Source organism: Hyperolius riggenbachi, chromosome 4 (assembly GCF_040937935.1).
Source record: "Hyperolius riggenbachi isolate aHypRig1 chromosome 4, aHypRig1.pri, whole genome shotgun sequence".
NCBI classification, from domain to species: domain Eukaryota; kingdom Metazoa; phylum Chordata; class Amphibia; order Anura; family Hyperoliidae; genus Hyperolius; species Hyperolius riggenbachi.
This window is the reverse complement of record NC_090649.1, coordinates 72,274,580-72,288,096: the sequence shown is the minus strand read 5'-3', so window position 1 is coordinate 72,288,096 and position 13,517 is coordinate 72,274,580. Positions and strand designations below refer to the sequence as shown.

General features: G+C 42.2%; 1 protein-coding gene across 1 annotated transcript; it reads left to right on the top strand.

Annotated features, from left to right (window-relative positions):
• Positions 1 to 1,346: 1,346 nt before the first annotated feature.
• LOC137504665 (serine/threonine-protein kinase SBK1-like) lies at positions 1,347 to 5,421 on the top strand. Its single transcript, XM_068233250.1, has 3 exons — positions 1,347 to 1,458; positions 3,176 to 3,378; positions 4,651 to 5,421. The coding sequence occupies exons 1-3, from the start codon at positions 1,347 to 1,349 to the stop codon at positions 5,419 to 5,421; spliced, it is 1,086 nt and encodes a 361-aa protein (XP_068089351.1).
• Positions 5,422 to 13,517: the final 8,096 nt, after the last annotated feature.

Sequence of the window (13,517 nt, the reverse complement as noted above, 5' to 3'; positions counted from 1 at the left end):
AATGGGAATTATAGATCTTGCTAGGAGGATGGTAGTTTAAAACAAGATAGTCTTAGAAAGAATATAATAAAAAAAATAAAGATACGCCTATTTTCTAGTCATACTCTTGACACTGAGAAATTTATCTTAAATATTTTAAGCTTTATACATTTTGAGTGAATTATGAACTATTAATTAAATGTTTTATTTGAACTTTATTTGAACTTTTTGTCAGGGTTCATAATTATAAGATAGAGCACCAGATTAAATTACTAATTTTCCCCTCAAATAATGGTACCAGTACAGTTTTGTAAACTTTAGCTATTCATCTTTCATAAATGTATGTTTACACAACATCACAAACTACATTTCGCAGTAGGTATATAATAGAGTAAGATGCTGTAAAAAAAACAACACAAAAATGTTATTTATATTTGTTTTGTTTGTGTTTCAGTCTTTACTATGCTATATTTAAAATGTTAAAACATTTGCTGTGCTTACAGCCTTACATCTGTATTTTTATAGATCTGGGTGCCCATATTGAAAGAATTTTACTCCCTTTCTTTGATGGTTGCCAAAGACCGGGAAATGTATATAATAGAAACACAAAACCATAAAGCATTTTTTATTCAGGTTTTTATTGCAGTCTGTGTCCACTGGAAAATTACTTAACATCCATTACATCTCATGATCATGAAGTGGGAAGTTATGGTAAAGTCCACACCAGGGATGCAGACAGAAAAAACACTTCCAATATTTCCTCATACACACAGCTACAAATGGTCTGGAATTGGTCAATAACTAGTCTTTGCAATCAAATCTTTAAATAATACAAAATTCCTTTAAACCATTTATTTTTATCTCAAATATTTATATTGACCGGTTTCTGGTCCCTCCTTTGTGTTATGCTGGGCATACATGGATAGATTATGCGCCGGAATAGAGCTGCTCGCTAGATTCCGGCGCGTCCCCACTCGTCCCCGCGGGCGCCCAGATCGATTCCCGCTCGTCCCCGCGGGCACTTCTTATCTGCCGCTCGTTTTCTTCCATTGTCTGCCCACAGGTATCGAGCGCGGAATCGATCCGGTGCGGTGATCGGACATGTCGGAAATGATCAATCGAGCCATCAGCGGCTCGATTGATAAGAAGAAACTCACCGTGTATACCCAGCATTAGTCTTTATAACATTTTGTAGTATTGTCTACTCCCAGAAAGGCATAAACCGCATTGATCTTATAATGTAGACAAAACTTTATAGATCTGGATACAAGATGTAGGCATTGGAATTTTTTAAAGGTTTTATTATGATTAATGTTGTGATTCTCTCTTCCTCATCCTTCAGATTTAAGATTAAGAACTGACTGAAAATGGCCGCCTGTTTTGAAGTAGAAAAAACTTCTGATGATCGTTTTGATGTAATTGAGTTTCTTGGGAAAGGCTCATATGGCGAAGTCGCCTTGGCTCTGGACAAGGCAACAGGTAAGGATCTACTCTTTATTACTACTTGAATTTTACAACTACAAACCATTTTTCTAAATGAAAAGAAATTACTTAGAGAAAATATGTCAATGCTGATCAATCTCCCATTGTATCGTATATACCATTGTACTCTCTTTAGTCATACCAATAGATTTTTTTTTTTTTTGGCTATGGTGACCGGTGTTCTTAGATGAAACTTAAGGTGCGTACACACGCACTATGGCCGCCCACGACGACCCTCCCGCTGGGCGGACTTTCAGGCAACAGTAGCGTGTGTGTACGCACTGTCGGCAGACTGATAAGGCTGTTTCTAAACGATCCGCCCGGCGGATCGTTCAGAAACAGCCGTAGTCTGCCAACAGTGCGTACACACACGCTACTGTCACCAGAAAGTCCGCCCAGCGGGAGGGTCGTCGTGGGCGGCCATAGTGCGTGTGTACGCACCTTTAGGCAAACATGGATGATGATCAGCAAGATCCATGTGGATCACTGTCCTTGGCTTGCCATGGTTAATAAGAGTAGAGGCCTAACAGCAAGGACTGCAGTGGTAACACCCGTGGCCTTTGGGAGTAGTGACGATCATAATCTGTTAATTACGATTACGTGAAGTTTCATGTCAAATTTTGCAATTACAGCCTCATATAATTACGATTTGGAAATTCAATTGAGTTTGCATAATCCAGTTGTAATTTTGGATAACTACGTGTAATTATGTGTAATCTCCTGCCGACTTTAGTAGCAGTTAATAGTAAAGCCCCCATGCATGCGATCGTCACCAAAATTGCTACATGTAATAAGGGGAATGTTGGCAACAAGTCTTTTTTTTAAAAAGACCTTGGCCTCGATTCACAAAGCGGTGATAACCCAGTTATCACGCCTAAAAGACTTTAGGCGTGATAACCTTTTCACCACTGAGTTATCACCGATTTTTCCTGCTCTTCGCGCGAAGTTACCGCGCGTAAGCGCGCGCAAAGTCCCATAGGGTTTAATGGGAGCTTCGCGCGAAGCGTCGGGTGTTGCGCGCGCACTTACGCGCGTACGCGCGGCAACTTCGCGCGAGTTTCTTCTTATCATGCCTAAAGTAACTTTAGGCGTTATAAGGGCCTTTTCACCACGGTGCTAACACTTTGCACCGCTTTGTGAATCGAGCCCCTTGTATTTTTTTAGAAAATGCATTTAAAATTTGGGATAAAGGAAACATACTTCTTAAACTTGGTGTACCACAGCAAACTTATTTTACCCAGTATACAAACCACTTTTCCTTTATCCCAAATTTACAATCAATTTTCTCAAAAACTACAAGGTCTTTTTGAAAAAATGTTTTGACTAGTTCCCAATATTCCCCTTTACATACTTAGCAATTTTAGTTGTAACAAGTAAGAGGGCTTTGCTATTGTCTGCTAATATCGATGCAAAATTACTATTTTTTTCAGAAATTTTGCGTTATGATTTTGCAACGTAATTGTAAATTATTATCCGAAATTCTGACTATGTGGAATTCAAGCCTATCACTATTTGGGTGTATTTGAACCTAAGTCAAGAATTTTTTCTCTCTTGTACGAAGCAAGGTAGCGTTTGGTTAAATTTGTCATTTGGTAAGCTGAAGGTAGTAATGTCGTTTTTAATATTGGGCAATCCACCCTAAAGATAATATGTCGAAGAGTTTATCATCACTCAGCATGACTCCTATCTAACTATAACTGTTGATATATTACAGGTACACATGTTGCATTGAAATTGGTGAAGAAAAATGGAACCAGTTGGGGGGCTTTCTTCCATGAACTCGCAGTGTCCATGTTCCTCAATGGTCACGATGGAATCATTTCCACACATCCTGGCTACATGGACTCCCCGGACCATTTTGGATTTTCTCAGGAATGGGCACCTGCTGGATCCCTCCACTCCCTCATCCAGCCTGGGGTAAGCAAAGGAAACTTCATGAACTAGCTGACATAATTATGGAGTGACCAGTCATTCTCATTTCCATTTCATTTAGGCCGGAGACACACTGCAGTGCACTTTTTAATCCATCAGCGCTGCACTTGGATTTCAAAAAGAAAAAACAACGCTCCCATCGACTTGCAGAAAAATCGCAATTGTGGTGATTTTGCAGCGATTGTATTGTGGTTTTTATGCAAGTCAATGGGAGCGCTAATGGATCAAGAAGTGCTCTGCAGTGTTTCTCAGGCCTTACTGAGTGTTTTGCACATGGAGGCTACCAAATCTACACCAAGATACCATCAAAAGATTAACATTTATGTTCAAAAACTTTTAGTAGCATATCTCTTGGTTGATGAGTTATCAGTGACTGATTTGCTGTCCATAATGTTCTTACTTATTGAATAATCTAAAAGAAAAAAAAAATAGATGTCACCAACCTTATAAATAACTCCGTATTGGAATAACCACCATTTCTGTTAAATTTTTGTATGGACAAATTAATACACCCCTTGGCGATGAAAGACATTTTTGTCCTCATACTTATGTTGATAAATTTCTTAATAGATCTCTGACTGGGTATTATCTCAGGGTAGTTGTTAAAGCGAATCTGAAGTGAAAATAAACTTATGAGATAACGCTTTGTATGTGTAGTACAGCTAAGAAATAGAACATAAGCAGCACAGATATGAGTCTCATATTGTTTCCAGTACATACATACATATTGTTTCCAATTTCTGAGATAGTATGGCTGACAGCTCCTCTTTAAAAAGCTTCAGTTATCTATGCAAAGGAGCTTCTCTGATCTCTCCGACCCAACTTGGGTGGGCTACCGTGTTGTTTTCTGAAGCACTTTACTGCAGAGGAAAGTTCAAAGGGACATTAGCCTGCTCTGTTTCATAGTTTAAAATGCAAAGAGTAGTTTGTAAACTGCAAATATTAGAGAATCATGCAATGTTATGAAAAAGCTATATAACTGGGGGAAAAAAATTAGACTCTTCTTTGCTACTAATGTTTTAGTAATTATTTGTACTACACATACAATTACATCATAGTTTTTTTTCGCTTCAGTATTGGATCCAGTTTCCCAGCTATGACTAGTGTAAGACACTTTAGTTACTATCCTTGTGCATAATTACCATGATTTAGCAACAATGACTTTAGGTGCATTATTTGTAGATCATTAAATGTGCATAGATATGTTTATGCTTTTTAAAAAGTTTCAGATCATTAATTGTGTTTCTTCTTGTCCAGGTTGGCATCCCGGAGGATGTGGCAAAGCGATGTGCACAGCAAATCAGCGAGGCCTTGGCATACATGCACAGCAAAGGGTTGGTGCACAGAGACCTCAAGCCCGACAACATCCTCCTCATGGACGAGTTGTGTTCTCATGTAAAGCTAAGTGACTTTGGACTTGCCCAGCTGGCCGGGACACCAGTCGCACCCATGTACCCGGTCAACACTTTTATGTCCCCTGAACTCTATGAACTTCAACATGATGAGCTATTGGTCCTGGGTTCTTTTGTGGACACCTGGGCCTTTGGTGTTCTTTTATACCTTCTAGTGACCGGATGTTTTCCATGGGAAAGGCCTCTGGTTGCTGATCCATATTTTAAAGACTTTTTTATGTGGCAAGTTCATGCAGGAATTATTCCAACACCTGAAAGCTGGCAGAGATTCAGTAAGCCAGCTATGGAGATGTTTGATGTGCTCCTCAGAAGAGACCTCACCAACAGAGGACCTGTGGGAGTGGTTAACTCTTTCTTAGAAGTTGCCTGGACTGCTGAAAATGTTCCCCAAAAGGACTATGCAATTGTGGAGACGGAGGAGGATGTGGCTGGCATGGTGCTCTATGATGGACAATTGATAGTAGAACAGGAGTATATTGTTGTGGAGGGTGCTGGAGACGTAGAGTACATCATTGTGAGCGACTCTGGTTCTGACCCTGCAGTCAACACACTGCTGCTTCTAACAGACAATGTGACTGTGGATATGGACCCTCAAGGGGTTGCAGCAGTCACATAGCCACAACTTTTTTTCTGTTTTTCTTTTACTAATTTATTGAATTATATTTATTATATTTATTTACTTTATTGTTGACTTTTAATAAATACACTTCTTTCTAGTCATGTTGAATTTCTTCCTAGATAACACTACAGTTTACATTAGGAGTCGGTTTCCCTTAGCCGGATACTTTCTGCATCTGTCTTTTCACATCGCAGACAGACGCAGGTGTCTTCCAGTTGTCTTCCGGAAGTCTTGTTTCTGGTGTGATTCAGACACTACTGCATCCCAATAGATGACCAGGACTGCCAGGCAACTGGTGTTGTGTAAAATGAAATAAATATGGCAGCCTCCATGTCCCTCTCACCTTGGGTTCACTTTAAAGTGAGATTAGTTAGATCAGAAAATGCACAGAAATTTCTGAGGTATACAAATCAGGTTTTAGCAGAAGCCACTGGGAATGAATCATTCTATCAGCTATCTCAGGGCCACCAGCGTAACAATAGGGGATGCGACCCCTGCCCCCGTGGGGGGACCCGGGGCCTCCCTAGGGCCCGCTCGGGTCAGTTTTGGAGGGCAGGAGGAGTCGCAGCATAAGAGGAGAGCGTGGCCACAGATCGGTGGGGAGGGGGGACATTCCCCCCCATCCCTCACCTCGGGCTCTCCTCTCAGCGCTCCCCTCCTGCAATCTTTAGTGACAGCGGGCAGCAGCAGCGACGGCGGCAGGATAACACATACCTCCTTCGCCCCCGGAGGTCTCCGATCAAGTAAGTGCTTCATGTCACTTCCTGTGTAAACAGGAAGTGACATGAAGCTTTTAGACATCGGAGAACTCCGGGGCGAAGGAGGTATGTGTTATCCTGCCTGCCGCCGCCGCCGCTGCTGCTGCCCGCTGTCACTAAAGATTGCAGGAGGGGAGCGGTGAGAGGAGAGCCCGAGGTGAGGGATGGGGGGGAAATGTCCCCCCTCCCCACCGATCTGCGGCCACGCTCTCCTCTTATGCTGCGACCCCCCCTGCCCCCCAAAAGTCCCTGAGCGGCTCTAGGGAGTAGGGGGCAGATTTTTTCTTCCAGGAGGCCCGGGGATTTCTAGTTACGCCCCTGCTCAGGGCTTGTTCAAACTTACATTGCAAACAATCACCTAGAGACTGCGATTTGTGGTGCACTTTTTGGGGGTGAATTTTCAGCCATTTCATTTTGCAGGGGAACGAGAATCGCAACACGATCACAGCCGACATGCTGCGTACAGCACATTTGTAAACGCTGCACTGAGAACGGTCCCATAGGGATATATTGTTACAGCACTTTGCTGATTGTCACTGATCACTGAATCGCTCCTGAAATGCACCCCAATGTGAACTAGGCCTCACAATAATGCACCCCAGTGTGAACTAGGCCGCACACTAATGCACCCCAGTGTGAACTAGGCATGAGAACAAAGAAGAAATGTTGAGTTTCAAACCATTTAAAGAATAAATGAAATCAGAACTACATCAAATCGGAGCTAAAATATACCAAAATGAAGAATCTTGGCATTGCCAGCTATATAGGAAGAGGCTGACACTAACACTAAATTAGTGTGAGGCCTAGTTCACACTGGAGTGCATTAGTGTCACACTAATGTACCCCAGTGTGAACTAGGCCTCACACTAATACACCCCAGTGTGAACTAGGCTGCACACTAATGCACCGCAGTGTGAACTAGGCCGCACACTAATGCACCCCAGTGTGAACTAGGCCGCACACTAATGCACCCCAGTGTGAACTAGGCCTCACACTAATGCACCCCAGTGTGAACTAGGCCGCACACTAATGCACCCCAGTGTGAACTAGGCCTCACACTAATGCAGCCCAGCGTGAACTAGGCCTCTTTCACACTACCAGCACTCTTTAAGTGCCAGTGATGTGAAAAGCTCTTGCTAATGTCATGCTATGGGTGACTTTAAAAAAAAAATCAAGAATAAACATACATATATCCAGGCACATCGCCTCTAGTTAGGACATTAAATAAATTATTAGGGAAAGGGAGGTGCTGAAGGGGGTGTGGCTAGAAAACAGCAAAAATCTATTAACCCTTCGCACACTCACATGCAAATGTTCAAACAATTGCATTCACAGATTCACTCATCCAGGCACAACTGTTATCCCTACAGCTAAATTAAAAGCCAGGGTTTTAGTTCACAGAAGAATGCATTCTTATGCTTAATCACCTATACTGCGCAGAAGTACCCAGGTAAACATAGGTGTCCTAACTCTGGCCCTGTAACATGCATAGTGCAGACATGCAAACACATTCATTGCATCAAACCTATCAATGGATTAGGAGCACACATCCTAACTTCCTCTCCTGGGAAAGACAGTGCATCTTACCAATCGCACAAGGGAGCTAATGTTATGTGTCCATGTGCACAATGCGCATACACCAGCATAAGCTGTCTGCATGCTGACAAACATACAGGGGAAGGGGGGAGTGCACCGAATTGGACCCTAGCCACAGGGGTCAATGATAAGAATAAACATACATATATCCAGGCACATCGCCTCTAGTTAGGACATTAAATAAATTATTAGGGAAAGGGAGGTGCTGAAGGGGGTGTGGCTAGAAACCAGCAAAAATCTATTAACCCTTCGCACACTCACATGCAAATGTTCAAACAATTGCATTCACAGATTCACTCATCCAGGCACAACTGTTATCCCTACAGCTAAATTAAAAGCCAGGGTTTTAGTTCACAGAAGAATGCATTCTTATGCTTAATCACCTATACTGCGCAGAAGTACCCAGGTAAACATAGGTGTCCTAACTCTGGCCCTGTAACATGCATAGTGCAGACATGCAAACACATTCATTGCATCAAACCTATCAATGGATTAGGAGCACACATCCTAACTTCCTCTCCTGGGAAAGACAGTGCATCTTACCAATCGCACAAGGGAGCTAATGTTATGTGTCCATGTGCACAATGCGCATACACCAGCATAAGCTGTCTGCATGCTGACAAACATACAGGGGAAGGGGGGAGTGCACCGAATTGGACCCTAGCCACAGGGGTCAATGATAAGAATAAACATACATATATCCAGGCACATCGCCTCTAGTTAGGACATTAAATAAATTATTAGGGAAAGGGAGGTGCTGAAGGGGGTGTGGCTAGAAACCAGCAAAAATCTATTAACCCTTCGCACACTCACATGCAAATGTTCAAACAATTGCATTCACAGATTCACTCATCCAGGCACAACTGTTATCCCTACAGCTAAATTAAAAGCCAGGGTTTTAGTTCACAGAAGAATGCATTCTTATGCTTAATCACCTATACTGCGCAGAAGTACCCAGGTAAACATAGGTGTCCTAACTCTGGCCCTGTAACATGCATAGTGCAGACATGCAAACACATTCATTGCATCAAACCTATCAATGGATTAGGAGCACACATCCTAACTTCCTCTCCTGGGAAAGACAGTGCATCTTACCAATCGCACAAGGGAGCTAATGTTATGTGTCCATGTGCACAATGCGCATACACCAGCATAAGCTGTCTGCATGCTGACAAACATACAGGGGAAGGGGGGAGTGCACCGAATTGGACCCTAGCCACAGGGGTCAATGATAAGAATAAACATACATATATCCAGGCACATCGCCTCTAGTTAGGACATTAAATAAATTATTAGGGAAAGGGAGGTGCTGAAGGGGGTGTGGCTAGAAAACAGCAAAAATCTATTAACCCTTCGCACACTCACATGCAAATGTTCAAACAATTGCATTCACAGATTCACTCATCCAGGCACAACTGTTATCCCTACAGCTAAATTAAAAGCCAGGGTTTTAGTTCACAGAAGAATGCATTCTTATGCTTAATCACCTATACTGCGCAGAAGTACCCAGGTAAACATAGGTGTCCTAACTCTGGCCCTGTAACATGCATAGTGCAGACATGCAAACACATTCATTGCATCAAACCTATCAATGGATTAGGAGCACACATCCTAACTTCCTCTCCTGGGAAAGACAGTGCATCTTACCAATCGCACAAGGGAGCTAATGTTATGTGTCCATGTGCACAATGCGCATACACCAGCATAAGCTGTCTGCATGCTGACAAACATACAGGGGAAGGGGGGAGTGCACCGAATTGGACCCTAGCATGCAGACAGCTTATGCTGGTGTATGCGCATTGTGCACATGGACACATAACATTAGCTCCCTTGTGCGATTGGTAAGATGCACTGTCTTTCCCAGGAGAGGAAGTTAGGATGTGTGCTCCTAATCCATTGATAGGTTTGATGCAATGAATGTGTTTGCATGTCTGCACTATGCATGTTACAGGGCCAGAGTTAGGACACCTATGTTTACCTGGGTACTTCTGCGCAGTATAGGTGATTAAGCATAAGAATGCATTCTTCTGTGAACTAAAACCCTGGCTTTTAATTTAGTTGTAGGGATAACAGTTGTGCCTGGATGAGTGAATCTGTGAATGCAATTGTTTGAACATTTGCATGTGAGTGTGCGAAGGGTTAATAGATTTTTGCTGTTTTCTAGCCACACCCCCTTCAGCACCTCCCTTTCCCTAATAATTTATTTAATGTCCTAACTAGAGGCGATGTGCCTGGATATATGTATGTTTATTCTTATCATTGACCCCTGTGGCTAGGGTCCAATTCGGTGCACTCCCCCCTTCCCCTGTATGTTTGTCAGCATGCAGACAGCTTATGCTGGTGTATGCGCATTGTGCACATGGACACATAACATTAGCTCCCTTGTGCGATTGGTAAGATGCACTGTCTTTCCCAGGAGAGGAAGTTAGGATGTGTGCTCCTAATCCATTGATAGGTTTGATGCAATGAATGTGTTTGCATGTCTGCACTATGCATGTTACAGGGCCAGAGTTAGGACACCTATGTTTACCTGGGTACTTCTGCGCAGTATAGGTGATTAAGCATAAGAATGCATTCTTCTGTGAACTAAAACCCTGGCTTTTAATTTAGCTGTAGGGATAACAGTTGTGCCTGGATGAGTGAATCTGTGAATGCAATTGTTTGAACATTTGCATGTGAGTGTGCGAAGGGTTAATAGATTTTTGCTGTTTTCTAGCCACACCCCCTTCAGCACCTCCCTTTCCCTAATAATTTATTTAATGTCCTAACTAGAGGCGATGTGCCTGGATATATGTATGTTTATTCTTATCATTGACCCCTGTGGCTAGGGTCCAATTCGGTGCACTCCCCCCTTCCCCTGTATGTTTGTCAGCATGCAGACAGCTTATGCTGGTGTATGCGCATTGTGCACATGGACACATAACATTAGCTCCCTTGTGCGATTGGTAAGATGCACTGTCTTTCCCAGGAGAGGAAGTTAGGATGTGTGCTCCTAATCCATTGATAGGTTTGATGCAATGAATGTGTTTGCATGTCTGCACTATGCATGTTACAGGGCCAGAGTTAGGACACCTATGTTTACCTGGGTACTTCTGCGCAGTATAGGTGATTAAGCATAAGAATGCATTCTTCTGTGAACTAAAACCCTGGCTTTTAATTTAGCTGTAGGGATAACAGTTGTGCCTGGATGAGTGAATCTGTGAATGCAATTGTTTGAACATTTGCATGTGAGTGTGCGAAGGGTTAATAGATTTAAAAAAAAAAAATCAAGTGATAAAACACACATAGCATTACGTTACCAAGAGCTTTTAAAATCCCAAGCACTTAGAAAAAGCTCTTGCAGTGTGAACCAGCCCTAAAAGATTATTTTACAGTATAAAATCTACTACTAGAAAAAATGGTAGCAGAACAGCATTCAAACAGTTAAACACCGCACTTTATTCTTAAGTGGGAAGCTTAGCTCTGATGCCAAAGTTAGGGCTGAGTCACACTACAAGAGCTTTATAAACACTATATATTTTAAAAGCTCTTGCTAATGCAATGCTATGGGGGATATTTACAAAATCACATCGCTCCAGTGTGAACGCACACATAGGATAACATTAGCAAGAGCTTTTAAAATCACAAAGTGCTTAGAAAAGCTCTTGTAGTGTGCACCAGCCCGTAGTGTGCACCAACCCTCTGACTGTTTCTTCGATGTATAAGTGCTACAGAAAACAGTCACCCAAGTTTGGTTGGAGAGCTCAGAGGCTCTTTTGCATAGATAACAACTGAAGTTTCTTGGGGGCCCAGTCACACTACGAATCGCAAAACTGTAGCACTTAGCGCTACCGTTTTGCACAGGTGATTGTACCGCCATTAGCACAGTAAAAATCCCTGCTCACACTTCTGCTATTCAGAGCGAACGTGGTCAGCGCTTTATAAGCACTGCACCGCAATCACTCCAGAATTGTGGCAAAATGCTGCAGGTAACGCGTTTTGCGATTGTCACTAATCGCAAAACGCCCGTGATCTGCGCCAATTGTGGCAGTGAGATCACTGCCATAGGTTAGAATAGCACTAGCGCTTTGCCGATTAGCGTGAATCGCCCGCTAATTGCCCTAGTGTGAATGGGCCCTTCTCTTCCTGTACTGGAAAACAGGGGCGTAACAATAGACCCTGCAGGGAATGCAGCTGCAGGGGAGCACAGAAGCCACAGGGGGCCTGTCCTGGGAGACTGACAACTAAAGGCAAGGAGAGAAAAACATTTCTGATCTGTACAATTGTTCTAATGATTGCATGTGCTCAGCTACTGTTAAGGAATCGTACAAAGGTTTGCAGACAAATATTTGTAGACAGTCCCTATTTAGTGTGCATCATGTTCTTGTGTAATACGCCCAGCCCCCTTGGTGGGAGGGGGCCCCATTCAAAGTTTCAAGGGGGGGCCCAGTGATTTTTAGTTACGCCCCTGCGGAAACAATATGAGACTCATATCCATTCTACTAATGTTCTATTTCATAGCTGTATTACACATACAAATCATTATATCATAAGTTTATTTTCACTTCAGATTCCCTTTATTATTTGGTATCATGCTATTTCCAGATTTCACCATTGCTGACTCAGTCTACCTGCCTACTCTTGTGCCCGAGTCCTGCCTAGTGGGGTTCTCTGGAGACATTTCTGCCTTCGTGGCCCAGTCTTCACTTCACCTCTTGTGCATTTAAAGCGGGATTGTCACCATAAAAATCTAATTTCAACAGCAACTGGTATAAGTGTATTTAGTGAAAAAATGCTAATCCTGCATTCAAAACTTTTTCTGCTGTTATGGTTTTGAGTTATCACACACTTTAGGAGCACTGGCTCTTTAATAGTCCGTGCCAAACAGTTGCATGCTGGGGGTTCTTTTTATCTATAATATATTCCTCTTCCGTTTATTTCCCTGCTTAGCTGCCTCTCTGAAACACGGTCACCTGCTCACTTGTGTTTACAAGCAAGGCTGAGGTGACTCAGCGATTGGAGAAGAAAAGAAAAAAAAGTAAAGGGCATATATGACATCAGGATTTAGCCTAAGCTGTGGGCAAAAGACATGGTTCCCACTAGTGGTGCTCAAATACCCCTTTTCAAAATTCGAGTTTGGTCGAATTCGAATAGTAAATTATTCGAGGTCAGTCGAATATTCGAGTCGAATAAATTTTACTATTCGATTCGACCTCGGACTTCGAGCTCACTATTCGAGTCGGTATTCGAGCTCATTATTCGAGCTGACTATTCGAATTGGCCTTAAATAGCTTCCTACACTTGTTTTGAGGGTGAATGATGCAAGAAACATCTTTTTTTCCAAGTAACAACAGCAAGTGATTATGTGGGGGTGTTCCTTTAAAAAAAAAAAGGTGAAAAGAGAAGTTGTGTCCAGAATTTTGTTCAGTACTGTATATACTTCTTCTTCTTCTTCTTCTTCTTCTTCTTCTTCTTCTTTATCTTCTATATCTTCTTCTTCTTCTTCTATATCTTCTTCTTCTATATCTTCTTCTTCTATATCTTCTTCTATATCTTCTTCTTCTTCTTCTTCTTTTATATTGTCTTCTTCTTCTTCTTCATCTTCTTCATCTTCTTCATCATCTTCTTCTTCTTCTTCATCTTCTTTTTCTTCATCTTCTTCATCTTCTTCTTCTTCATCTTCTTCATCTTCTTCTTCATCTTCTTCATCTTCTTCTTCATCTTCTTCATCTTCTTCATCTTCTTCTTCTTCTCCTTCTT